At 52.3% G+C, this 27,705-nt stretch overlaps 7 protein-coding genes across 7 annotated transcripts; 4 read left to right on the top strand and 3 right to left on the bottom strand.

The window, feature by feature from the left end:
• Positions 1-143: 143 nt before the first annotated feature.
• Positions 144-3,571, bottom strand: PUNSTDRAFT_54241 (septin). The gene is made up of 7 exons (XM_007386319.1): positions 3,464-3,571; positions 3,354-3,405; positions 2,953-3,301; positions 2,585-2,898; positions 2,265-2,524; positions 451-2,211; positions 144-393 (listed from the first exon to the last, which is right to left on the bottom strand). The coding sequence occupies exons 1-6, from the start codon at positions 3,518-3,520 to the stop codon at positions 2,092-2,094; spliced, it is 1,152 nt and encodes a 383-aa protein (XP_007386381.1). The 5' UTR covers positions 3,521-3,571; the 3' UTR covers positions 144-393; positions 451-2,091.
• Positions 3,572-7,054: 3,483 nt separating this feature from the next.
• Positions 7,055-9,372, top strand: PUNSTDRAFT_121915 (UbiA prenyltransferase; the record flags this gene model as incomplete). The annotated part of the gene is made up of 11 exons (XM_007386318.1): positions 7,055-7,349; positions 7,423-7,933; positions 7,989-8,046; positions 8,098-8,197; positions 8,303-8,355; positions 8,405-8,522; positions 8,580-8,668; positions 8,718-8,811; positions 8,867-8,883; positions 8,952-9,208; positions 9,271-9,372. Exons 2-11 carry the CDS (start codon positions 7,880-7,882, stop codon positions 9,370-9,372), a joined length of 942 nt encoding a protein of 313 aa, XP_007386380.1. The 5' UTR covers positions 7,055-7,349; positions 7,423-7,879.
• Positions 9,373-17,579: 8,207 nt separating this feature from the next.
• PUNSTDRAFT_72226 (O-methyltransferase) lies at positions 17,580-19,468 on the bottom strand (the record flags this gene model as incomplete). Its single annotated transcript, XM_007386317.1, has 10 exons — positions 17,580-17,717; positions 17,774-18,057; positions 18,108-18,162; positions 18,212-18,416; positions 18,491-18,643; positions 18,701-18,754; positions 18,809-18,932; positions 18,981-19,035; positions 19,087-19,161; positions 19,214-19,468. The coding sequence occupies 10 exons, from the start codon at positions 19,466-19,468 to the stop codon at positions 17,580-17,582; spliced, it is 1,398 nt and encodes a 465-aa protein (XP_007386379.1).
• Positions 19,469-20,469: 1,001 nt separating this feature from the next.
• PUNSTDRAFT_46241 (uncharacterized protein) lies at positions 20,470-21,705 on the top strand (the record flags this gene model as incomplete). The annotated part of the gene is made up of 8 exons (XM_007386316.1): positions 20,470-20,493; positions 20,540-20,607; positions 20,702-20,730; positions 20,781-20,830; positions 20,940-20,994; positions 21,140-21,204; positions 21,326-21,381; positions 21,588-21,705. The coding sequence occupies 8 exons, from the start codon at positions 20,470-20,472 to the stop codon at positions 21,703-21,705; spliced, it is 465 nt and encodes a 154-aa protein (XP_007386378.1).
• A 536-nt stretch (positions 21,706-22,241) lies between these two features.
• On the bottom strand, positions 22,242-22,501 carry PUNSTDRAFT_136715 (uncharacterized protein; the record flags this gene model as incomplete). The annotated part of the gene is made up of 2 exons (XM_007386315.1): positions 22,242-22,331; positions 22,391-22,501. 2 exons carry the CDS (start codon positions 22,499-22,501, stop codon positions 22,242-22,244), a joined length of 201 nt encoding a protein of 66 aa, XP_007386377.1.
• A 532-nt stretch (positions 22,502-23,033) lies between these two features.
• Positions 23,034-24,580, top strand: PUNSTDRAFT_136714 (uncharacterized protein; the record flags this gene model as incomplete). The annotated part of the gene is made up of 3 exons (XM_007386314.1): positions 23,034-23,235; positions 23,281-23,677; positions 23,731-24,580. The coding sequence occupies 3 exons, from the start codon at positions 23,034-23,036 to the stop codon at positions 24,578-24,580; spliced, it is 1,449 nt and encodes a 482-aa protein (XP_007386376.1).
• Positions 24,581-25,237: 657 nt separating this feature from the next.
• PUNSTDRAFT_136713 (uncharacterized protein) lies at positions 25,238-26,794 on the top strand (the record flags this gene model as incomplete). The annotated part of the gene is made up of 2 exons (XM_007386313.1): positions 25,238-25,881; positions 25,933-26,794. The coding sequence occupies 2 exons, from the start codon at positions 25,238-25,240 to the stop codon at positions 26,792-26,794; spliced, it is 1,506 nt and encodes a 501-aa protein (XP_007386375.1).
• Positions 26,795-27,705: the final 911 nt, after the last annotated feature.

Below are 27,705 nucleotides of genomic sequence, written 5' to 3'. Positions count from 1 at the left end.
CTCCGAGCCGAACCTTCGCTGGTTTTCAAGGCCTTTCGCCCAAAAAGGAAGGTACGACGTCACTTTATCACTGACGACTCTGATCTTAGGTAAGCAACCGTCTCTTGCCTTTCACCTTTGCATTCCGTCCTGAGCACGGACTGGTTTATTCCTCACATTTTCAGGCATGAAGAGGTCAATGATCAATCGCTGGCCGACGGCCCTTCAACGGTCTTCGCATACTTGCGCCCCAGCGAGGTCAAATGCGTCTGCACGACCTACAGAGTCGAGGCAGGATTTGGGGAAGAGGTCGCTCCATACGTCTTTCGACGCTCGTGCGGGCCCCAGTGGTCGTGTTGCGAGGGAGAAACGTAATGAACATGCGTGGCGTGGCTCCGTGCTGCCGACGCGGACGTGAGTAGAATGTAATTATGTCGTTTTCACAGAGCCTTAACTCAACGGAACTCCCAGGCGTCAACCCACGACCAACGCGGCTGCGAGCCACTCCGTGAAACGGGCCCCCAAGGTCTCTCGTGGATGGCAGCCCTCTCTGCAAGCCCTGGCTCTTTTCCGCGAGAAGTCAATCTTTGATCTCCCGCACTCCTTTGCGCCCGTATCCCGCATGTCCGAAGCCCGTGCATTCCACACTTCAACATCACGTCGCGCTTCCTCGCCATACCGCAGCCGGCCGCCGCCGCCGCGCAACCCAGAAGAGGTCACGCTCCGATACTATGTCGAGCGCAAAGCCCAGATGGACGAGGTCTCGGAGCGCAAGGCGATCGACGGGGAGCTCATGCCCGAGCTGTCAGCGACCATCGTTACAGGCGATTTCACGTCCAGCGTGGCCCCTCGTGAAGGGAAGGTCCCCGTCGAGATATACGTCGACGAGCACGGCGTGCATTTGCACGCTAGCGGGTTCGTTCCCCCGACCCCGGCGGTCGTGCACGAGGAAAATGGTGTCGTCGTCGACGGCCTGAGCGCAGCGACCCTGGAGGCCGAAGTCACGCTCAACGTCGATCGTTCTCCAAGCGCGTCGCCCGGTGACGAGGGCCTATTGACGACGGAGGCGAACGACGAGGTGAAGCCTGCCGGCAAGACGCCACCTACACCATCCCCAGCCGCAGCCGACCCTGGACCGTCGTTTAAACGCGCTCTGCATACATCGGCTTCGTCGCTTCGGGCGACGTCATCGTCCGCATCGGCGCCTACTCCATCTACCAGCCGGTCCAACGTCCGTGGTGTTCACTCTACGGCCACTCGCAGGGCCCCCAGTGCGAAGCCTCCTCGTACACCCGAAGATGCCGAACTGCGGTACTACATCGAGCGCAAGGTCGCCAAAGAATCCGTAGCAGAGCGCAAAGCGACGGAGGGGGAACTGATGCCCGAGCTCTCCGCGACGATCGTCACGGGCGACTTCCCTGCGACCGTCGCCCCCAGAGAGGAGAAGGTCCCGAAGGAGGTCTATGTTGAGACGATTGAGGGCGGCGTCCATCTGCACGCCAGCGGCTTCGTCCCGCCGACGCCCGCCGCTTTCCACGAGGAAGCCGGCGTAGTAACGGATGGGCTCAGCGCTGCAGCCCTCGAGGCGGACGAGCTGCTGAAATCTGCACCGACGTCTGACCAGTCGACTGGCGACGAAGGCATGACGCAGACGATCGAGAGCGACGAGGTCAAGCCCGCGGGCAAGACTCCACCGACCCCTCCGCCAGCATCGGCAGGCAGCCCAAAACCCGATTTTACGCACTGACACCTGGTCTTGCACGAGGCGACACGTTGCTCCTGCTCCGACGATACCGTACTGTACTGTAACGACCTCCGCCTCTGCGGAGCAAGGTCGTACATACATGCACCCGGATTATCGATGCTCGATTTTATCTCCCATCTGCGAGCATTTCTCACGTACGTATACCAATGCAATTCCGCAATGATTGGAACAAACGAGAAATAGTCGTAAGGAACGGCATGTCTGTCGAGGACGATTACAATCCACTAAATAAGGTTCGAAGAGTACTGGTGCAAGCCGGGAAACCGGAGTTCCAAGAGAGAGGGTATATACCACGCGAAACCACCGAGTCCGTAGGCGGTGGTGTCCTAGTAGTGAAACGTACGCATCTACCTCCTGCCTGAACCCCTGTAGCCGACTTGGAGAGTGTCCAGCTCCGCTTCGAGCCCCTTGATCGCGCTGTGCGCCATCTCGAGATCCTTGTTGAGGCGGTCGCGCTCGGCGATAAGCTGAGAGCGTGGTGAGTTAGCTTCTGCGCTTGGAGCAACGAAGAAAGGCTTACATGTTGCTCCCACTGCCTGAAGCGAGCCTCCTCCGCCTTGACTTGCTCGGTGAAACGCTTGCGAAGCGCCTCTTCCTCCTCCTTGAACTTGGGGTTGTCGAGCTTCTTCACCTTGGGCTCGCCGAACTTGCGGGTTTCCATCTGTTGCTGGCGGTAGTTCTCGTAGTGGTGCTCCTCCGTCGACGAGATCAGGTCGAGCATGTTCGTGCGGATCAGGAGCGAGCGAAGCTTGCGGAAATCGCAGTGGTTTTCGTTCTCGACTATTGATGGGATCGCAAGATCAATATACAGGCCGTCTGTGAGTGGAAAGATGTGCGTACCTTCGGCAACACCCCAGAGGTATTCACGACCCTTGACAGTGCGACCGTCGGCGGTGCGAACATCCTCAGTGGAGCCAATGATGGAGAAGGGCATCGACTCGAGGAGAATGCGCCCGTATTCAGCCTGAGCTTCATCCTCGGGGTCGATGGGGGGCTGGTAGATCCGGATACCCTGTGCGGCAATGACCTCGCGAACGCGCGACTTGAAGGTGAAGAGGTCGTTCTGAGTGAGCGTGTCCGCCTTCGCAATCACCGGGATGAGATTGACGCGCGTGCCGAGGCGCTTCATAATCTCGATGTCCAACGGCTTGAGACTGTTGAACGCGTGTTATTCCCCCACACTGTCATACAGGTAAACCGTCACTCACGTGTGTCCGGTAGGACGAATGAAATACAGGCACGCATGCACGCGCAAATCCGTTTTCTCGTGACGCTGAGGCTGTTGCTCCTGGCGCATGTAGGCCTCGTGCTGGTCGTCAATGAAGTCGACGATGGGCGCCCACGAGTCGCGGTTGTTGACGTAGTCGCCAAAACCCGGCGTATCGATAACGGTAAGCTTGACTTTGAATTGCTTTTCCTCGAGCTCGGCCTTGATGATGTCAACTTCGGTGAGCTTGTCGAGCTGTTTGTGGTGACGACTGTTGTAGTTCTTGGGCGCGGAGAGCTCGGTCGAAAAGAGCGTGTTGATGAGTGTCGTCTTACCCAACCCGGACTCGCCTTAGACGCCCAATTCAGCTACGATAGCTCCGAATGAAATGACAGTACTCACCGACCACCATGATGGTGAAGTGGGCGCCGCGCTTGGCGACGATTTTGTGCCGCTGGACGCGAACGAGTAAGTTGGGAAAACGAAAACATGACAGTGAGGCACTGGCTCACCTGGTTCGGCAAGTTGGCTATGCCAATCCCATCAGACGTTGGTGCTGGTGCGGACATCGTGGACGACGTTGAGGACGACGACGTGGACGACGACGACAGCCAAGGAAATGGCGCGCGGCAACGCCGAACCCCCGCCACGTGCAAGACGTTAGGCCCCTAATTCTGGGTTGCGCTCGTCCCCTTTGTCAGCTAACTATCTTGTGTTACTCAAGATCGGTGACTTGATGATACTTAGTCTCAATCTGCTCCATTTTACACGGAAATTAAACGCTACACCGACCCATGGATGGTTTAGCACCAACGAACCTTTCTCTCCCGGCGCTGTGCACGAGCCTCGCGTCTGTTGCGAATCATCAAACCTGATGAGCCTCGTGCTATCTTTGGCTCTCAACGCAGAAGCCGAAACCCAGAGATCGCGGACGGTGCAAGTGCTAGAAATGCCGTTGATGGCACTACTTATCCGAATCATTGCGAAGGCTGTCGCATGCAGGTCATTGCCTTTGTCACGGACACTGTTCCATGACTGCCATCGGACTCCCACTGTGGGGAGCGGACCAGGCACGGACGCGCAATAGAATCCCGAACCCGTACATAGTTGTCGTCGCATGTCACTTGCAGTCCACATCCAAGGCTATGCAGCATATAGAACAGCGACGACCAGATTGATCCAAATCGTCGACTGTTTACGATCTTCGCGCTCCTTGGAGACTCAGAATGCAGGATGTCGACCTCAAGCTAGGGCCTATCTATGGCACCATGCTCATCGGAGCGATTCTGGCTGCAATGTACTGTATTTCATCCCCTAACAAGCATCGCACACTTCTGACGCTTACCGCACTGGTCACAGATTTTTTGGGATATCCACCACCCAAGCATATTTCTACTACATCACCTTCGACGATTCTAGGGCTACGAAATTTTATGTGAATGCGCATTCCATTGAGCCCCGTTCTTAACATGACTCTGTTCATCTGTGCAGGTTGCGGCGTTATGGTATGCACCATTCCATGCAGATCCCACCAAACTATCGTCGAATCGTTGCCCAGGACTTGCGATGCCATGAGTATTGCGTTAACTTTCCATGGCCTTTACTACTACTTGGTCGCCAATTACGCAAATGTATCCGTGATTCCGATGATCGTATGGAGCTTATCGGTGGGTGGTGCTCTAACGAACTGTTGAAACGATATTTGACCCGATTAGCTTGAAAGCATGTTTACCGTCAGCATTTCACCGAACGTGCTTGATGCTATACTAAGAGATCATGACATCGCAGTTCACTACCATTTTCATCTCGCACTGGTTCGTGATCTCGAAGAATGTCCACTCAGGCGGGTCAAGACGCTACTTACCAACGCTGATAGCTTCTTCATTCACCGCATATGGATAGGTGAGCACACATCGGTATACACATCGTTCATTCAAGTATATCTGAAATTGCTCTAGTCTCGAAGATGCACGCAGTTTGTGCGATAATTGTGCGTACCTTTGGTCCGTTTACGATGCATACGTCTTATTCCGTTACAGGTGATTGGGGCAATATCTGGATACGGTGGGTGCGAACTTTCTCTTGGTTCGATTAGCACGCACTGATCGCAAGTATAGTCTTGGGACTCGGTACGCTTCACGTCTTTCAATGCACTCCCCATAACCTTACAATATCACTCTGTGTAGCTCTTACTATCATTGCGTATGTTTTGTTCCAGCCCTATGTTCGTACTCATGATTAACGTATGTTGAATGTCAGGTTGAAAGTTGGAAAATGGGAGGCTCTGGGACTGCATAGTACCCTGGTACTTGACTTTCCGTCAATCCTTGAGTTGTGCTCACGACGAACAGGTTATATTTACTTCCAACAAGGTGATGGAAACACTCACGGACGTCGTTGTCACCATCACACTGGTCTTCGTCCTCCACAATCAGAAGACAAGGTGGACCAAGCACGTACAATTTATTCGAAGACGTCACAGACGAATCTAACGTATCTTAGGACGCATTACCGATTAAGGCGCCTCATCTTCTTTCTCGTCAACCGCGGTGCTTTTGCCGCGTATGTGATCTAATAATACTCGCAACACCATACTCACCTTGCAACCAGGTTTCTACAGACGTGTTATCTCATCACGGTAACGAAACGACAAATTATTAGGTCTTCCCATCACTTACTGAGCCACGGGCAGTTCCTGATATGGAGGGACTTGCTGATCTGGGTCCCATTCCACGTAGCACTGGGAAAAGGTATTTCCTACACCATATAGCAACGACAAATGCTGAAAGCTGTTGTCAGTATATACCAACTCGGTTATCGCGGTGTAAGTCCGTACGCAACAATAGATGTGACCGCGCTAAAACAGTATCTGGTAGCCTGAACAGCCGCGCATCCACTCAACTCGCAGAAGACTCGCAGGCGTACGATGCGACAGGAAACGCTACGTCCCTCAGTTCCAGCATCCGCGTTCGCGCCCGCGGCCTGCATACTGTTACAAAGCTGGCTAATCTGGTATGTGTGTTCTCCGGACGAGGCGCAATATAATCACCATCGTCCATTACAGTCGTCACCGCAATCGGATTTGGAATACGAAATGGGGAAGGTAGCGAACGCAGGGGAAGGAGGATCTTCTATTCAAAGTTGAAGGCCCCAACTTGGACGACACGACTCTCAAAACGCTGCTATCCAATGGAAACTGACTGGGCAGCTTCACGACGCGCTTATGAGACCACGAACTTGATTCTTGCATGTTCATTCCTACAGTTCTGTTGGCATTCTACGATCATTGTGAATGTTACGTAGACCAGCTCGCGATGCAATATAACCACACAAGGGGTGCGTTATCGAAGGCGCGCAAAAGCCTGCCCAATCTGCCGCAATCTAGATACCGAGAGCTTACCCCGGCCGAAGATCCTCGCTCTGTGGAATGAGCGTGCGCACCGATTCCTGCGTGATATGCGCGTTCGAACGATCTGCAGTGTTGTAGCTCCGAAATACGAGGCAGCTGAAAGTCGAGGTAAGGCTGATGAAAGGCGTGTTACCTTGAAATCACCGGTGGCCCGCGCGTTCCCCACCAGCCGAGCCCTGCCCGCTGGGACTGCCAGCATACACAGGCAAGCCGTTCCAGACCAGCAACATTCGTGTGCCGTTGCCTGGTCGGATGTGGAGCATCTAACGTGGAGAACGGCTGCAAATGTGCGCTCTGAACAAGATGTCGGGTACGTTCGTGGAAGACGTCGCACCAACTTCGAGACAGCCGACTTCACCCGCCTGCGCAATACATGCGAGTCTCGACGAACGCGACCATGAGATATCCATCGTTTGCGATTATCGATATCCATCGAGCGCGAGCGAGCGGATCGTTCCAGGCAGTGCGGTAGAGTTTACAGCGGTCGCAATCGAGCCACCACATATACGTGCAGGGGTCCACAGGCACAAAGGCGCATGAATCGTCAGCGCCGGTTGACGCCGACCTGGATCATCGAAGGCCGCGAGTATTGTTCAAGCCGGTGGTACGGGCCAAACGTGGGCGCAAGTTACATATGGAGAGGGGCAAAGGACGAAGCCAGCAGCTGTCGCGACTCGCCACTCGTGTTGCCTTGCGCCGTCATGATCAACATGCAACAACCTGATAACATGGGCTATCATCCCGCTGTTTCGCTCTCGAATCGATCCATATGATGATCAAGAATGTCATTCTCCGAAAGTTCCAGGCCGAACATTCCGCAGCTCGTGCAATCACGATTCGGGGAGGCTGGCAGGACCTAGTCGTACACACTCATACTTCTTCGGATGGCATGCATCGATTACACGGATTCTCTGCAAGTGTTGCTGTCGTCATAAATTACTCGGATCGCAAGTCGTCGGACGCCTGGTCAAGGTCGGGAGTGAGCGCTAGTGAGCAATGACCCGCCGCGTGTCTTTTGCGGAGATGTTGACCTTAGCCTTTTGTCCCACCAACACCATCCAGCAATCTCTGCGGATGCCTTGCCGGTCCATACATGGATCGAAGCTATACCTATCCATGATCCATGGGAGAGATCGGAGAGATGAATGCGCCAGAACTGGTCGCTAGCGCTGAATGCGCTCAGACCAGCCGTGTCTGGTATGGCTCGCTCGGCTTCGTGCATCATCCGATACAACTGTTTCTTCAAACTCTACTCCATTATCGTGCAACCGATGCATGTTCCTCGTGGTCTCACCTTCGGTCGTACGTCCGACCATATCGTATGATGATTCGATCTCGTCATGGCAGTGGGGCATGGGACTCTAGCGACGAGAATAGACCACAGGAAGGCTTAAACCCATGATGGAGGTTACCTTATTCTATCTCGTCTCACGACAGATTCGCATATAAAGTAGGCTCTCCTTGGTTGCTGTGCGAGAGACTCGTGTTTGAAGGCAGTTCACCATCGAACTTGATCGACATGCTCGCTTCGAAGTGTTCATGTTTGGACCTGCGGCGTAGGCTCGGACCTTGGGTACGAGTCTTTCAGCGGTGCTACGTGTATTATTGATATCTCACACCTTTATCAGATTGAACTCACCCGAGTTGACAAATTTGCCGGGACTATGGTGCTCTTTTGGCCGTATGGTGTGTATTGTCCGTTCCCGGCCTCCTCCACTAATCATCCGTATCTTCAAGCGTGGGCCGTGATGATGATCGCCCGAATCATACATCTTCCTGTATACCAAACCGCGATATATTTATGGAACGGCTTCGTTGGCGCATGCTTGGGACACAGGTATATCAGTCTCTTTGCGATGAATTCAGTATCACTCATTCCTGATTTCTCAGTAAGCCTTGTAGTGCAAGTCATATTGTTTCTGTTCTGACATGCTATTATAGGTGCAGGATGCATATGGAATGACATACTTGATCGCGAGTTCGATCGTCAAGTCGGTAGGTCGAGCCATCGACCTTCGCGTGCAACGTGCTCAGCACCCGATAGAACGCACTACGCACCGACCCATAGCGGACGGTAGGATATCGGTGCGGGGGGCGTTGGTGTTTCTATCTATTCATCTATGGGCATTGAATTGCATAAACAGGAATCTGCATTCGCATGCGTGAGTACATCCTTGAACGTAACGTCGTGATCATCCGTGGCCTGATTTGTGCACCAGTTGGGTCTTAGGGCTAGTTTCTATATTTGTTCTTCCAGGCCTATATCCGCTCATGAAGAGAGTTACCTATTGGCCCCAGGCTTGGCTGGGTGAGGAACCCGGTATCTATCATCTTCCCTAGATTGAACATGGCAAAAGGGCTCGCTATGAATTGTGGTATACCGATGGCGTCTCTTGTCATGACGGGCGTGATTACCCGCCAGGCTACTATTCTCGGTGTAGGGGCATGGTTGTCAGTGTCATTCGCGTGTTGTTAGATGACAAAGCCGCTCATTCGCCTATTTTAGTTGGACTCTTTGGTACGGTGAGAGCGTTACATTACTCCGATTTTATATATTTCTCTCGTTTGACCCCCGTCCCCTCTGCCACAAGACACTATATACGCCTGTCAAGACAAGCGTGACGACGTTCAGGCCGGCGTAAAATCGACCGCACTCCTTTTCGCCCAATACACCAAACCGTTACTCGCCATCTTCGGATGCATCCTTGTGCTATCTCTCTTAACATGCGGAATCGAAAACGACAGCTGCGGCATCTATTACGCAATCTCTGTGTGTATCACCGCATTTCTTCTTGCCCAGGCAATTTGGCAAGTAAACCTGGACAACCCCGTGAGTTGCTGGAAGACGGTCAGTCGCTCTGTGATCCAACATGATTCAGGCACATCTGAGCTCACCCTCGTATTACTCAGTTTAATCGCAATGGGTTCTGGCTTGGTGCCACGGTATTCGTTGGATTTACCGCTGACTATATCGTCGCGCTCCATAACTCGCCACAAAACCCACTGGCCTGACAAAGATTTTGCGTGCATGCTGATTTGCTCAGGTCAGGGCGCGAGTAGGCCGCAGTCATAGTGCTTGGGGGACATTCAATTAGATTTCGAACTCAGTTGTATCGGCGGACGCTACGCAACTTCTTCCCAATCATTAATGGATTTTGTTGGGATGAGGTATATGGGTTGGCGATCGCAACGCCTGGAGTGACGGTGGCTAAATCCGCGAGCAACGGAGAAGCCCGCGTGTCCGCGGCGAAGTTGTCTCCCCAGGCAGGCTCAAGAGCGTGAAGACAGTCGTTCACACAATGGAGCGGCAAAACTGGCAACCAAAGTTTCCTCTCGACCGATGTTCTCACTTTTCAGTACGCCCTGAATGCGATATTTACTTATTGGCACTCGCCGAAGCACCATAATTGACAGTGACACCACCGTGCTCTGCGAGAAATTCAGGTAGCTTTCTGGTGAACTCGGGCAAAGTTGACTCCACAACTTCGGGCGCCTCCGCCACCACCGGCCGCGACTGTTCTGGGCCGTCCCGACCGGATATCAGAAATCAGGGCAGCTCTCAGGGACATGCGAGCCTGTTCTTGAGCGGGCATAACGACCTCATCGGAGTTCAAGTCAGGTGGCGCAGCACCAGCTCTCTCTTCCTATGTCTCATTGTCTGTCTCTTATCTTTGCTCCACGTGCTACTCAGATCCGCGTCGCCCTCGACTACTTACGCTACTTTCGAGCGGGGATTATCCTTGAATGTCGAGTTGACTAGTTATCATCCAATGACGCAAGGCAACACTGTTTGTCATCGCGAAGGCTCCGAAGAGGGTGGTGACCACAAGGTGCAAAGCTAATCTCAGTTCTAATGCCATGGGCGCAGCATGGCGGTACTTACGTCGTGTATTAGATGTTTATATGCGTGGTTCATACTGTACGGTGTGGTCTTCCAAGTCCAGTTCGTTAAGCCACCGACCTATGAACTTCACGGTCGGAAGAGACCCGTTTATAGTTTACACGGGTGGGACATTGCACCTACTTACAGCCATGGACCACGTTGACGATGTATTCATATCAAGATAGACGTAAGGAAAGCGGGCGATTTCCTTTTCAATCGCTTATCCTGTCTTTGACTGCCATCCCCTCTGCGAAAGGCTTCATTACTTACTGTCAAGACAACCCGGATCAGAGATCCCGATTTATCGGAGGTTCCTGTCTACCTATGCATTAAAAACCACTCAGTGAGTCCATTTAAACCTGTCGGACGAGGACTCCACGTCCTCAATTGCGTCCCTGTTGCATCATCCTCGCGTACCACATGGCAAACCAAATGCATACGGATGTCCTCATCATCGGAGCTGGCCCTGCGGGGTTGATGGCGGCAATGGCAATGGCGAAGCTCGGCATTGATTTCCAGATTGTCGATAGACGGTACGCTGCCCAGTAGTTCATTATATCAGCGCCCGCTGAAGGACGATAATGTCAATGCCAGGCTTCCGGGAGAGATAGCAAGCCATGCAGACGGAATTCAGCCCCGTACCATGGAAATTATGGACAGTCTCGGTATTGGCGATGAATTTAGGCGGCTAGGGGTTCACCTGCATCGTATGGTATGAAATCATGCAAACCGACTCATGCCAACGGAGTCTGACTATATCAGGCCCTGTATGGCTATCAGCCCGACCTGGGAATCACAGTAATTTGTCGGTTACATTGACCACGGTAACGAACTGAACTAGGGCAGGTGATGAAAGAAGTTGAAAATATAACCGAGCCCTCCGTTCGTTACCCTTATGAGGTAAAAATGCACAGAGTCAATGGATAATGTCTGATTGTCACGGTTGTAGTTGATTTTACCATCCGAGCTTATTGAAGGTATCCTACGGAATGGATTCGAAACCGAGAGAACCCATGTCATGTACGAAACGATGGTGACCCATCTAGAGGTATCCTGCGATGATCTTTATGGGGGTCAATACCCAGTCAAGGTAAGCTTTGCTGTTTTTTTGTGCCCCGCGTGCGTCTTGTATGCTGTGAAGACGACAGTGCACCGCTCGGAATCTAGCGCGAGGACATCGAATGTGACTCCAGAGCAGGAACTCGGCGAATTATGTTCCTCAAAGTTCGAAGGTACTGCCGAGGAGATCTTGTCGAAATTTGTTATTGCGTGCGATGGTGAGAACGTCTCGCTCTTGCGCATATTGGTCTAAGCTCCTGTAATGATGCAGGCAGTCATTCCTTCGTACGGAGGTTCCTAGGCATTGGCATGCAAGGTGAACGTACAGGTTAGTCGAGCAGTATGCAATCTATAGTCCTTTCCGTTGACCTGGTATAGCTACACAATGGGGGGTCGTTGACTTTACACCAAGGACCAACCTACCTACACCGCGCGCCAAGAATATAATTCTGACGCAGTCAGGCACTGCGATAGGGGTACCTTCCAACGAACTGTCGGCGCCGATGAGATCTTTATAACTCATTTCTTAGTGGATACCCCGTCCCCATGCCACAGCAAGAGCGTATGTCAACTTGGGTGCGCGAACAGACGCCAGCGTCTCGGATACAGACGTCGACTCAATTGACCAGGTCTGTATCCCCCATAACTCGGACTTGCGTTTTGCGCCCGTTCCAATTGAGCTTTCATATTGTCAGGTCATTCGTAACGGGGTTAAGCCATACTCACTGAGTCTTTTGGACGTCACCCGGGCGTCAACATACGTTGGTGAGTATGAACGACATATACAATGTCGTATAACTCAAACCGTACCTACCTGCCCGTTCAAGTCACGCAATGTGTTGCCACCGCATTTTCGCACAACAAACGGATATTCCTTGCCGGAGACGCATGTAAGACCGTTGATTCAGCGACCAAGTCTCTACGTCGATGTTCTTGATGTGCATAATTAGGTCATACGCACTCTCCTAATTCCGGTCAAGGAGCCAACGTATCGATGGGAGATACGTACAATCTGGGTGATGATCGCGTGATACTCAAACGTTGAAAGTCCGCTAATGAGCGCTACAAGCTTGGAAGATTGCTGGTGTCTTACGCGGGTCTTTCTCTCTATCGTTGCTTGATACATACGAGAGAGAGAGGCAGATGTTCGCGCGCGATCTCATTGAATTTGACAAGGAAATGTTCAAGATTGTCGCTGTTCTGGGATCTTCCTCACTGCCCCTTGAATACGCAGAGTATGTGCACATCTCCATGGGTGGATCTCTTCTGACTACAAATTGTTCCACAGGCTGTGGCACAAACATAACATGTTCACAACGTGAGTGAGCCGCTTGTCAACCGGCATTGCGTGTCCACATCTGAGGCAGATTATAGCGGAGTAGGCATCCAGTATAGCTCAACACTCACGCGCTGGCAGCACAAGGATCTCGCACCAGGAATTTGCCTCGGAGCGAGACTGCCAATAGCCGAGATCATTCGCAATAGCGACTGGAGACCATTTTGCACGCTTGACCTCCTCATCTATGATGGAAGATTTAAGCTTCTCTTATTTGCTGGTGATGTCGCCGACGACTCGATCTCCGAAGGGTTCTCGCTATTCACGTTGGAGCTGGAGAAGTTGCGGGGTAGTTGGAGCAGTGAACGGAAGGAAATAATCACGATTATCGCAATCATCAAGGCTCGAAAGGATAGCCTTTTACACAAAGCTGCTTGGCATCATATGACGAATAACATGGAGTACGTCGCACAATTTTTACTAGACATAGAAGCTCACGGAGAATACACAGGGTCTACCTAGACACCGATCGAGGCCCTTATAGCCTGTACGGCATCAAAAGGCCTGTTTCGGTGCTGGTGCGTCCGGACGGTCATACTGCTCAACTCACCACCTTGGACAAGGAAGGGATCACAATGATCCACAATTATTTTGAGAATGTATTTTGAGATACTCCTATGGCAATATACAATTCCCTGTCCGAATACACGGCATAGCTGACAGGCCCCCGATGTGGGGTGATCGTACATACATGAGCCCAACCCCATCATCGATAGTATTCTTAAAGCATTTGAGATATCGGCCGCAGTGGTCAACATTCGAGATATTGGCAGAGGTATTTGGTCCAAAATTATCATGATGCATTCCAACTCTAAGAGCGGCCGGCATGCTATAATACTACCACAACGGCTCAGAAAGGGTCAAAGTCTCAAGATGCGGCTGTGAGATGGCTGTAGGATATCTCAGAGATTTGACGATGGCAGTTCATGACACGACTGGGATCAAGCGATGGCAATGTAACAAAATGGCGTAAAGATGGGAAGCGAGCCTCGGCAGCTCAGCAATCTCCGGAATCAATCCGAGGAACCGGAGCAAGATCTACAATTCTCGTCCTCGGGCTCTTTACTATAGCTCAGGCTGTTAACCCCACGCGCTGCGCTGGGTCTTATCTCACCGGCTATGATATGCACGACACCACGATAAATCTAAGTACTACCCCATGTGAGTATTCACACTCCCACGACTGGCGCTAAGGGGGAGGATGACGCTCAACGAGGCTGGTTCTGGTCTTGAAATGGTAGATATCGAATGGTAACACCTCCACGACTCAACCTGAATATTTTAGAAATGACCCAGGAATTTCCAGTGCAAGGGGTCAATAACACATGCAAATGAGCTTTACTGCTCATGTGTACATAACTTAACAACCTCCTAGGCTGTTCGTACTCTATTTAATATGTGTAGGAGCCGATATTTACCCGGGGAAGATGCTCGGATTGATGCACGCTTGTGGCCCTGTATGATCCATGATATCCATGCCAATACCAAGATTGAGAGACGACTGGATGCCAACAAAGATATGTCATTACATATTTGTGTGCCTGCACCGAGTGGCGCAGGATTCTCCTCAGGCATACTGCCACGGCGGCCTGATTGGTGACCAAACCACTGACAACAGGATCGCTCTACTATATAAGCCGCAAGGTTACCTTTGACTGAGTCCATCCGCACAGTCGCCATGAACACATCCAACCCCCGGCCTATTGTCCTTCCAGATGTATCGGCGCTATGGACACCGGCCTTCGTTGGCTTCTGCTTGACCACGGCCATGTATGGGTTCTCCTTCCGACAGGTAGGGTTTGAGCCTCTGAGGAATATAAAAAATAATGTTCTTGCTGAAACACCGTAGGCCTATACATACTTGACAACCTATCCAAAAGACCCCTGGGTCATAAGGGCCATGGCCATAGTCCTTTTGTACGTTGCTTCTCCGTCTATGAAAATCGTACATTTCTTCTCAAAGTCATCTACAAGAATGATAGATGGTGCCGTGTCGGCCTTATGTGAGCAGCACGGTGCACGCATTCCGCTCATCGAGTCTCTCTAAGTCGTTGAAAGTTGCATCAGCGCTATACTACTACCTAATACAACATTTCGGCGAGTACAAGACGCTGATCAATGTCCCCGCCACACTCTCCACATACAATATGCTTACGTCTTTCATATTCATTATTGTGCAACTGTAAGTCATCATGTGCTGACCGCAAAGTTTCCGAGGTCATACATCATGTATCTCTCCTCAAGATTCTTCGTGTACAGAATGGATCGCATCAGTGATGGAGACATGGTAACGAGGTTGCTAACCGCTGTGACCGTGAGTCCGTCTATTCCGCTCCATGCGCCACTGATCAGTACTCCAGTTCGTTGCCGTGATTGGCGGCTTTTTGCTATCTATAGGTGATGTTGATTATTGCTTAGTCTGTCCTCCTGCTGATACAAAATTTGCTGCTGATCAGCCGCCTCGGTTGCTCTCTACATGGCATCATCCCTACTGGATTTCGAGAATACAAAGTGGAGCAAGGTGAGCAAAAGCATGTGTTCGGTCGTCTTGGAAACTTATAACCGTCTACAATAGGTTGTATGTGCATTAACCGAAGGTGTTCTGACCTTCGCAGACCTTGCCATCACGGTATCGCTACAATACCAGATGAAACAAATGAAAACCGGGTTTAAGCAAACGGACATACCGATCGTTCAGTTTGTCAAACTTTTGATAACTCGTGGTGTTCTTGTTCTGTGAGTTCGTGACATGGACAGCAGTGTAAACTGAGTGACGGAGGAGCCTCAGAATATGTCACGCGGCGTTGTTTGCGACTTTCATCGGGGTGGCGAAGAACGAAGTCTTTCTATTGTTCCACCAGTTGCTGCCAAAATTATACAACCTTACACTCTTCACGATGCTGCTATCTTTCGAGCCCCTACGCTTGGCCCCACGCCAACATACCGAAGATGCGACCCCGACAAACGGCATCTCTCAAAACATTCACTTGGAAGTAGTTCAAGATACGGAAACATACCTCTTCGGAAACCATGGAGCCAAAACGAGCCCTCAAACTGGTTCAACTGTAGAAGAGGATAGAAGCAACGTACGACTTGACAAGTTGGTAAGCATACTATATCCAGCTACTCGTGAGACGTACTGAAGTCACTTACCCCAAACCAGTCCCTCAACTCTATTTCGGATGTGTAATAGAAATTCACGGTCGTGTTTCATTTCCGACCGTGTATGGGGCACTAGGAGATGAATGGATGAGTGAGGCTCGAGTAGGATGGCGGAGTGATGGGGATTGGTCTCGCAGTCGCGGCCTTGACTTCCAAATCTGGTAGCCGGCGGAGAATACGTTGAGAAGGGGCTGGTATTGCCGGAAATTTTGAAGAGACCTTCCGTAGCATCCGTAGGCTGACCTTCTTGAATCGCACCCGTTCCATCTCCGCTACGCCGTTCGCACCATCGGCCATTCCGAACGCTACGACACTGCACGCCGCTTCGCAACTCTCATGCCTGTCAATACAAGCGTGACGACGTTCATGCCGGCGTAAAATCGACCCCACTCCCTTTTGCTCAGTACACCAAGCCGTTACTCGCGGTCTTTGGATGCATGCTCGTGCTATCTTCTACTGGCATGCGGAATTGCAAACGACAGCGGCTGCCTCTATCACGCCGTCGCTGTTGTATCACCGTTTCTTCTCGCCAAGGAACTCTGGCAAGTAAACCTGGACAATCCCGTGAGCTGCTGGAAGATGATCAGTCCGTCTGGGTTTCAACGCGATTCCGGCGCACCTGAGCTCATTCTCGCGTTGCTCAGTTTAATCGCAATGGATTCTGGCTCGGTACCACGGTGTTCGCTGGACTGACCGCTGATTATATCGTCACGCTCGATATCTCACCACAGAATACACTGATCTAACGAAGATTTTTTGTGCGTGTTGATATGCTCAATTCAGGTCGCTAGTAGGCTTGGGACCGGGGGCATTGGACCGGGTTTCGAGCTCATGTATCGGCAGATGCTGCGCAGCTTCTTCGTGGTCGTTGGTGGGTTTTCTCGGCTGCCGTGCTCGGGGCCGCGCGTCTCCCGTGGTCGGGGGTATTTTCCGTGCTCGGGGCTGCCCCGCTCCCGGCGTTGCGTGACGCCCGGTCTCTCACACACCGCTCTGCGCGGCCCTGACCTGCTTTGCTCGTGCGCCGCTCGACGCCGCCCCGGTGCCCCGCGCTCGGTGGGTGCGCCGCAGCCGATTTGACGCGCTCATTTCTGTTAAATGTCGGGCGGCATGTCGGGCGCGGAGCGCGCTTGACCCGTCTGCAATGCGAGGGGTAAGATTGCTGGGCAAGCGCGTAAGGCTACATCGGATGCGACGCGAGTAGATATGTATACATGTACAGCAATCAGATTAGTAGTGAGCACTGAACGCGCACTGACTTCTCATACTCCAACAATTTCAGTATGGCTGACTGGATGTTAACCATAGAGCTTGTTGTATTGTAATATGTAATGCAATATATCAATGCCATCTGTTTTGGCTTCCTATGAGATGATACAATAAGATTGAATATACACGACCAAACTCTGGAGACATCTCACAAGATGAAGTCTGTGATTTGTTTGGTATGTTTGGACCAAAATATGCCCAAAAAGTGAACAAAATTCTACATATTTGTGCACATTTTGCCCAAAATGTGGCAGATGCTAAGGGGGGACCTTCTAGATTTCCTTCTTTTTGGACTTATGCGACGATCTACGTGTGTTGGGCGATAGAAGGACGACCATCGGCTCGCCCGCTTGCCTACCCTCCACTGCCTCTCACACGCGAGTCATTCCCTCGAATAACTGCTACATTGGCCTATGTCCATCGGCACGAGACGTTCTCCGGGGTCGTAAGTATTCTACATCGAGAGATCGAGGATAGCATTCAGCCCTGCAATATCTCAACATGCTCGTTCCTTCAAGCAGGCGTTGCAATCACCTGGCTCGTGAAAGAGCCCGGGATGTGATGAACCTGGGTCAACTTCCATCCGGCCTGAGAGAACACCTCGATAAAATTGTTGATGGTGCGTTCCTTTCCGTTAAGAAGTGTATACATCTGCATTAACCAAAGAATGTGAGTGCTTGCCACCATCAGAGCCATTTGATGCTCACATGAAGATCCGCCCAGAAGACGGGTGCGGCCGCAACTCCCATGTTCGGGAGCAAAGGCGGCGGAGCAGCCGGGCGTGTGTCACCGGGAACAGTCTTCGAAGGGTCGACAGGACTGGCGTACGGGACGACCTGGTCGACGATGACCAGCTTTGTCTCAGACGTGGCGGCTTCGCGCAGCTGGTGTAAGATCTGGACGCAAGCCTTGTCCGAATGATCGTGAAGGATGCTGCGAAGGAGGAAAACGTGAGCGTTCTTGATCGGTTGCGCAGCGAAGAAATCATGGACTGAATCTCGATCAGTATCATGTCAGGGCGAGTACAGCGGCGGACCACACCTTGGTGCTCCGCCTTTCCAGCCTCGAGATGTCCCGGAAGTTCCGCAGACCAGTACTACACCAAAGTCAGGAGCATGTGCGATGCGAAAAGATGATGCACGAACCACTTTAGCCAGCTCGATCACCGGGGCGCGATCTTGGTTCACGATGCGAAGGTCTGGATTGGCCTTTGCGATGACCAGGGACGATGACCCGATACCGCCACCCACATCGACTACAATGGCCCCTTTCGGCAGATCGTTCCATTTAAAGCCTGTGAAAAGCATGGTCAATCCCGATACAGATGCCATGAATTCACGTTCGACCACCCTTGGAGGATGTTATCGGGAGGGTCGACCTTGGTAGTCGCAATGTGGCCGACCGTGAAACGGTCGAGCCTGTACTTGTTCTCCGGTTGTTCGAACCATGCCCACATCGGCTCCTTCGTGTTGAATGCCTTTGCGAATGGTGAAGCTGTGAGGTCGTCCGACAACGCGGTGGATGGATCGGACAGAGTCTCCGTCAGGTAAGCAGAGCTCTTGAAGGCCTCGTCGGTGCTATGAATATGGTGAGTATCGCGTTTCCACTGGGTTGGTATGTTTCGGGATGCTTACATATGCTCGATCATCGCAGATATTCCGGAAGTTCCTTGGAACTTCTCAGATGCGCTATAGTAACATTAGGTATGTGCATTACTCGTGTCAAGGGAAACAGAGACTCACCTGTAAAAACATTCTTTCGAAGGTTTTCCTTTATCTAGTACTGAAGACAGACGATTGTTGGTGAAGACGTCTGGGGATAACTCCTTATAAATATGGTGGGACGCAAGCAAGCGAAGAATTCGAGCTGTGCGTATTTCAGATCTTGAACGTGTTTAGTAATTTCCTCACAAACCGATCTTGTCAGAACTAGTGCTCGCTTTCGCGCCGATGTCCCGAGCATGCAGTCCCTGAAAAGACTCGTAAGTCAGACTTCTCTATGCATGATAACTACAGCTCACCTGAGGTCCTGCTTCGCGTAGAATCTCGGTAATATTGAATGTTGAGGCGGCACGAAGGCAAGACGACAGATGCATCTACGTACTCGAATTCTGAGCATGTATTAGGCGTCAGCACGGGCAGACTTACCGAGAGAGCGGCAGATAGCAAGGAAAGCGGAGGCGGGCGCAAGAGCGCGGTCAGCTGCCCTGCTGCGGCAACGATGACGCTCGAAGCAGCTACAGCACCGGGCTCTCTTGCAACGCCTTCAGATGCGTTGAACGGGTTGAACGGCTCGTCGAGATCAGGGAACGGAGCCGATGCGTTGTTGTATACTTTCTCAAGATCTTGCACCGCTGACGATATCAGGGTGGACAAAGCACGAAGAGTAGCTAGACCGGACATGGTGGTTACGTCCTGCCGGTGAGGACGGCGTCTTGAGAGCGGCGATGAGGAGATGCGAGGAAGCTCAGATAGACAGTCCACAGAAGTTGGGTGACTTAACCGTGAGTTGGGTCGGCATATCATGCTTTGAAAATGGTCGCCTTCGGCTCGAATCTCGTTGAAGGTGATTGTTGAATGTGCTTGTCGAATCTTGGACGCGTCTGTCGCCGCTTTCGGCCCTCAGAAGCCTGGTGCTGCCGAGTCACGATGGTAACTCCTGACACACAGAGATGCATGAGCAGAGCATGACACGATAAGCTGTGGCACAGATGGATGTACGCAAGTTTGCGATCGAAACGGGACGTTATTGCCGTTGCGGCATGGGTACGAGCTTTCGGCACCGAGGTCTTATCCGCCACCGAATCAGTGCTCTTGCAGGGTTGCGGTGCCTGAACGCCCATCTTGAACCTAAAAGCCCGCATCGCCGTATGGTCAAAACAATTATACACATCTTCTGGATCGGAACATAATGAGAATCTGGTCCCGATTTGCGCCCGCAGGCCGTGCGCATGTCTCAAAGCATCCTCAACACCAAGTCGCATACCTCGGTCACCCACTTGAAGTAACTACATTGGGTGGAACTCGCCTCTCACCTATTCCGGCTCTGTGTGGAAACTTCAGTGGGTATTCACCTCCAGCTGATATGGTCCCTTCATCCTTGGACTATATATCAAACCTGTACAGGCTATAGATGCCTTGCCGTATATATAGTTGATCCCAGGCGTATTTGGTGGCCAATCGGGGTCAAATCCAGGGCGCATTTACGCCCTTTACGATCCACTGAGATGCCGATCACGGCTTGTAGGCCTGCTAAATATTACGTAGGCCTTGCTATCAACTCTTATATAACGTAATACGCTGCAGTGCTCCCTCATGGCCGGGTTCTCAGCAGTGTCCAGATAGCAGATGGAGCTACCATATGGAAGCTCCAGGGTGCCGTCGGCTTCTGTACTACCACCGCTATGTACGGATTTTCAGCGCAGCAGGTAGGTGTACTAAAACTTCACATGACCATGCTCTTACCGTCTGTAGGCATATATATACCTCACAACATACACCAAGGATCCGTGGGTTATAAGAGCCATGGTCAGCGTACTGGTGTAAGCTTCAAAAAACCTAGGTCCGATAATATCAGGCTCACTGTGTTCAAGTTTGATCGATGGCGCAGTGACCGGCTTACGTGAGTCGTATTAGGTCTAAGAGTGCGAAGCTCATAATCCAAAGTAAGCACATGTATGAAGTCGCGGCCACGGTTTACTTTTACTTCATTCAGCATTTTGGACACCCTTTGTCATTAGCAACAACTCCTGGCAGTCTCTCGAGGTACAATATGCTTGCTTCCTTCATATTCCTTATTGTACAGCTGTGAATGGCCGGCCACATACTCTTTTGCGTCCATAATGGAGGTCCCTCGCAGATTCATCGTCTATAGAATGGAGAGCATAAACGATGGCGACACCAAAATGAGGCTACCAACGCTGGCTACCGTGCGTAAAGTGTGTATGGTCTGCGTCTTAAACCTAATCACGATGATCCGGTTCAGTGATTCGGTTATCGGGTTCCCGCTTTCTATAGTTAGGCACCAGACACACTGCGCAATGCGACTTTTGAGCTGAATGGGACTTCAAACAGGTGGTTCGGTTGCGCTTTACACAGCCCCATCTCTGGAGAAGTTCTCCGCGACGCACTGGATGAAGGTAGGCTTAACACGTGACAGAGAATGCTGAATAGGCCTAAACGTACCTGAAATAGAACGTATCGTCATCTACAGAGGGTGTTTTGACTTTCGCGGACTTCACTATCACAATATCTCTTCAGTATCAAATGAGGTCGCTCAAGACAGGTTTCAAGCAGACGGACATTCCAATTCTCAAGTGGGTCCGACTGCTGATTACAAGAGGAATTCTCGTTTTGTGGGTAGTTCACGTCATTCTGAGCGGCGAGATCTAATCGGCCGGCACTAGAGCCAGTCTTTAGCCGGATACCAACCTCTCTAGTCTTTCTCCTTTTCCACCAACTGATGCCTAAGCTGTATAATCTCACATTCTTCACGATGCTGCTGTCCTTCGGGCCCTTGCAGCTCGCAATCCGCCAGCACCAAATCGAAGAAACTGTACAGGGGGGCGGAATTGCTCAAAACATCCAGCTGGAGGTGGTACAAGACACGGAGACGCTCGTTTACGGTCATCACGGCGTAAAACAGAGTCCTCAGACCAGCTCACACTTGGAGGAGGAAGACCATGGAAAGTTGACGCTCAATAAATTGGTGAGAAGCCAATCGTTGCCGAAGATTTTCTAACCTCTCGGACATGAAGTAGTTGCTTAGTGGTGCTCTCCCATAAACGCTGTTCCATATTTCACTTAATGTGGGGTCTAGGGTCTGTGTCTGGCAATTTTTTTCAGCGTTAATACCCGCGACCCAAAACGGGTCACTTATCGAAGTACCGCGCAAAGCGCGCAAGTTACTGTACAGTAATGATGACAACTGAGACGTCCATTATCAAGTCCGATATCTCTGTATCGGTTCCCGATCTGCGCTAGAGGTAGTAGAGCTCGAGGCAACGGCGGCATTGTTAGAGCGAAGGATGGATTTCGACGCGAGGTCGATCTCGCAATTCACTGAATATGGCGGGTCCATCCGAGCTCGAGGGTTGAAGCTGAAGTCCAAAGCTTTACAAACGTGAACCTTGCGCCGGCGCTGACGGATATACAAGTTCAAGAAGGCCTATACGCATCACTGTGGTGCGCCAATACCGTCCGCGTACTTGACCTCCTTGAGGATGCGCGCAGACGTCCTCGACCTCGGCTCAAACGTATGGGCGCTCTGAAGAGGACGGCGCGGCGCCGGGTATGGACGTTGCACTACCGCGTGCGCGCCAGTACCTCGCGCCGAGGGCGCGCGTTCCAGTACCGGCGCATGATCCTCCGCTGAATCGACACCAGGTCGAGTAATGTTTTCCCGTTCGTCTTGCTCGGGGGTGCCTTCTCGGTCATTGCTGGGCACCACATATGGCGGCCTGTAGCACGGGCTGATGGACCCGCAGATACCGTCAACTGAACGCGATGAAACGAGCGCGCTGTTTACTGCTCGCGCTCGAGATGCTGGGCAAAGTTGAAGTTCGAGAGCAACTCAAGCCCGCGCCGTTTGATGCATGCACGGACCACGTGGCATGCGAGACTCGCTCCTCTACCAGCTCCAAGTATGCGGAAACATCGCCTAAATCTTTGTGTCTTATTCTGGTTCCCGGTACCCGGAATCTCCACTATACGTCCAACATATCGCTGTGATAAACCACAGACCCAGGAGTTGTCTCTGAACGGCCCACCAAGCGTCTCACACGCCTCCCCCAAGACCTCCCGAAGGATATTTCCTTCGACGCCGTAGCTCCAGCGTCGATAACTATCATGAGGTGGACGGCAAATACATCGCAGGCTTGATCTAATTTGGACGCTGTAAGTCTTGGATTGGTGGCCCAAGCGGTCGCCGCCCGTGGCTCACATCACCAGTCTGTTGATCACAGGCAACATGGCGCATACATACAACCTCCGCGCTCGGCAATCGCCTTCTCATTCACCTCCCCCACAAATCGCGAAGACTGCGACAACCCGCAGATCGAATGCCACTCAGAAGGAGCCCGCACCTTCGAATCCTCAGAAGAAGGTTGCTGCTCAAGGCCACACCCCTCAGCCTACGCGACAAACCAAACGAAGTCGACCTGCCGAGCCCAGTGAGCGCGCTCGGAAACGACGTCGGCCGGATGCTGAACTAGCAGTCTTCAGCGTGGGTTCGCAGACGGGATCTCCGGTGGAGAACGTGGTCCTCCGTCCTCCTCCTACGCGACAAACCAAACGAAGTCGAGCTGCCGAACACAACGAAGAGCGCGTTCACAAACGACTTCGGCCGAACGTTGAAACAGCAATCTCGGGCGTTAGTTCTGAGGCGAGATCACCGCAAGAGAGGAATAACTTCAAACATTCCGTGGTGAAACCGAATCGCCTACGAACAGCCGCGAGGGATGTTTGGAGGATAGTGGCTCAGACGGAGGTGCTTATAGCGCGCGCCAGCACGAGCGCTAGGCGTTTGCTCTTGGACGTTATTCATCTGGACGCTCGCGAAGAATCTCCAGTGGAGCATGACACACACGAGGACAGATCCGTACATACCGAACCGTACGTTACGTTGCTTTTATTCGCGCTTCATTCGTTCACGCCGCTCGACGCAGTCCGGCGGACCAGGTTGATGCTGTACCTTTAGCGCACGAACGGCGCCAAACTGACACACGAACCGTTACCGAGGAAGATTTGGAGGCGTTCATCAAAACGTTCCAGTATATCCGCTCCGAAATCAGTGGCAAAGACGAGAAGGCCCTCTCGAGCAAGAACATGCTCGCACTATCGACGCTCTGCGAAGACTGGGTCGATGAGAATGTGACTTGGCACGACTGTCGATGTGACGCGAAGCAGCGAGGCCGTGCCCAAGTGGTGTCGTTTTCGAAACCCAGACCTCGAGTAGGCGTGGATCAACAGGGCCTTCCCTTCCACGACTGGAGTGCTTGTCAGCTGGAACGCTGGCCGCCGCGGAGGCTAGGGAAGGAACGAATCGTCATGGACGAGGCCGGGATCCTCTTCAACGACGCCGTTGTGGACGATGTGCTTGTTCTCCCGGCACCTCTCCGTCCCCGACGACCCAGAGTGTTTGCCGACCAATACCAACCCAACCTTCACGATATACGAAAGACCGTATATCGCGTACTCGAACAATGGCACCGCGTCTACGGGCAATGCATGAGATGCATCCTTCGTGCTGCTCGAACATTTCCGCCTTGGATGATTACGGTGAACGATAAAGATCAATACGTCGACGGCGATCCCGTCTTTATCAATAACGTGAACGACGAGCTGGCGGAATGGGACGAGACAGGAAGGCGATGGCGACATCTCGTGCTTGATCACTATCGTTGGATGCCAGTTGAGGAGTTAGAGGAGAGGGCAAGCGATAGCGCTGCAAATCCTGAGATTCTCAACGGAACGACCGATACCGAGGTTCCCTTTCAACACTGGGCCTGGGCATGAGTGCGGAATTCACGTTACGTAGAGATGCAAACTACGGCGCTGCCTTATTTCCTGTGTATCACCGGTCTGACTGAGGACTAAGTCAACGGGCCGAGGTCATTGTCTTAGCGCCCTCGAATTTTATTACAGGGTTTGCCTGTCGGACTGAACACTAAGAAAGACAATCTCCGTCACGGTGATGAAGGAGATGTAATTGGAGGCATCGTTAGAGCAACTGAAGCCTGTTTGATTTACATTACCCCGTTTGTTTCCATTTGTTGAACACACGTAGGGACCACGTGGCTTCCGAGACGAACCTACCAGCTGCAAGTATGAGGCATCGCCTGAATCATCTCGTTCTGGCTCTGTATACCTTGACCCTCAGCTATACGTCCTGTATATCACAGTGGTCTATTGCGGTTCCGAGAATTGTCTCACCCCTGAGCGGAAGGCCCACCAAAACGTCTCCCCGGTCTCTCCAAGATCTCCCTAAGGATATACTCTCCGACGCGTTTAGCTCAAGCATCGGCAGCTAGCTTAAGGAAGATTGCCCCAAACCCAGAGATCATAAGCATCATCGAATCCCGACGCGGTGAGTCTGGACTCCGTGGCTCAAACGGTCGACGCGCCCGTGACTCGCCCGTGGCTCACATTACCAGTCTGTTGATCACAGGGAACATGACACATACATACAACCTCCGCGCTCAGCAGTCGCATCGTCATTCCTCTCCTCAACCAACTACACAGACCGCGACAACTCGTAGAGCGAAAGACACCCGAAAAGAGCCCGCACCTTCGAATCCTCAGAAGAAGGTCGCCGCTCGAACCAATACCCCTCAGCTCACGCGACAAAGCAAACGAAGTAGACCTGCAGAACCCAGTGAAGAGCGCGCTCGAAAGCGACGTCGGCCGAATGCTGAATCAGCAGTCTTGGGCGCTGGTTCGCAGACGAGATTGACAGAAGAGAAAGTCGACCTCCCTTCTCCTACGCGAAAAACAAAACGAAGTCGACTTCCCGAACCCAACGAAGAGCGCGCTCAGAAACGTCGTCGGCCGGATGCTGTGTCTGTCATATTGGATGTCGATCCTGAAACGAAATCACCGGAAGAGAGGAGCGACCTCAAACGTTCTGCGGTGAAACTGAGCCGCCTACGAAGAGATGCGACGGATGTTTGGAGGATAGTAGCTCAGACGGAAGAGCTCATAGTGCGCGCCATCACTAGCGCCAGGGTTTTGCTCTCGGATGTTGTCCATCTGGACGCTCGCGAAGAATCTTCAGTGGAGCATGGCGCGCTCGAGGACAGATCTGTACAACCCGAGCTGTACGTGACGCTATCCCATTGCACTTCCTTCGCTCACGACGCTCGATGCAGCCTGAGGGAGAGGCTTGATACCGTATCCTCGATAGCCGTACCCCCGCCGGCTGACGCACGGAAGGTCACTGAGGAAGAATTCAAGACCTTCATTCATTGGTTCAGGTACATCCGGTCCGACATCAGTGGCAATACCGCGAAGGCCTTCTCGCGTGATGACATGCGCATCTTGTCTATACTCTGCGACAAATGGAGCGAGGAGAATCCGGCTTGGCACGATTGCCGATACAGCACGAAGCAGCGGAATCCTCACTACCGGTTGCTTCCAACACCGAGACCTCGAATAGGCGTGGATCAGCAGGGCATTGGCTTCTACGACTGCAGCGCTTGCAAGAACGAAGAAGTGACACCGCTGAGGATGGGACACGAACGACTTCTCATGTCTGAAATCGGGATCACGATCAATCACTCCGTTATGACTGACGTGCTTGTACTTCCGGCGCCGATTTGTCCCCGACGACCACGAGTGTTTGACGAACAGTACCAACCCCAATTCCACGACATAAAGAAGCCTATCTATCGCGAGTTCGAAAGCTGGCACCGTAATCACGGACGGTGTATGCAATGTATCATTCGGGCGATCCGGACGTTCCCCACCTGGATTATTGATATCGAGGCGACTGATATCGATGGTTACGTGGATGGCAACCCCATCTTCGTCAACATTCCGGGCGACGAGCTCGTAGAGTGGGACGAGACGAGCAGGCGATGGAGGCTCCTTGTGCGGGATCATTATCGCTGGATACCTGTCCAGGAGTTAGAGACGAGGCCCAGCGATAGCGCCGCGGATCCCAAGATCGTCAACGGGACAGCTAACACCGAGGTTCCATTCAATCCTTGGACTTGGGTATTACGTCGGTAATAACATGGTTGCGCTTTCTTGCTCTCTTATGTACACTTGAGGCAACACTAGACCCTACGCTGCGGCGTGACCCTTGGGCCATTTGTGCTTGGTTTGTTGCACTGCGGCATGTGATGTGATGAGACGAGCGTCCGAGTCGGACAACCGGCGGCGTATGCTGACTGCGTCAGAGTCCGCGCAAGATGACAGAGCCTGTCTCAAGCAGAGGAACTTCGACCACATTCTGCAGTCGGAAGACTAGCATGGTACCGTATCGACCTCGGAATCCTCCAACGCCGTTATTCAGGTTTATGTGCGAGCTTTTGGTAGCGTTGGGTTGGACTGGCGGTCCGCCCGCGAGCAGACCGCATTTCAAGTCAGGGATATTAGTTTCCCTCGGGATGTTGATTCCGGATTTCTGTGCGTGATAGCAGAGCAAAGTCGACCTCGCAAGGTACTCTACTTTACACAGCGGCGGCATCCGACTCGGCGTTCGCCGAAGTCCGTGCACGGCGTCCACCAAATGGGCGCCAACTTCCGACTGAATAGGCTTCAGCGTTCCACGCGTTGAATCAGGCCACCACCCGCACTGCACTCGCCAAGATCGTGTCGTATTATAAGTTTGCGCGACAAGACCGAACGACTCGGCTGAACAACACCAATCCCGCCCGGAATGTCCTGGCGGTTTGCAGGATCATGATCACCTCATCGGGCCCGCTGGCAACGTTAGCCAACCAAATGGCGAATAATCGTCCACCACCCGCTGTAGGAATTTGACGACTTGGTTATCTTTGTCAGCAACCCAGTGCATGAATGCCTGCCCATTCGCGCTCTTGTTGTTCATCGACTCATCCTCATCTGTACTACCAACCATGCAGACCCGCGTACGATCTCTCAGTCTCACCCTTGCACTACTCGCACGCCTGCCTTCT

The sequence above is a fragment of the Punctularia strigosozonata genome (genome assembly GCF_000264995.1).
Source record: "Punctularia strigosozonata HHB-11173 SS5 unplaced genomic scaffold PUNSTscaffold_10, whole genome shotgun sequence".
Classification (NCBI taxonomy): Eukaryota; Fungi; Basidiomycota; class Agaricomycetes; order Corticiales; family Punctulariaceae; genus Punctularia; species Punctularia strigosozonata.
The sequence above is the reverse complement of the archived record's forward strand: the minus strand, read 5'-3'. Positions and strand labels throughout refer to the sequence as shown.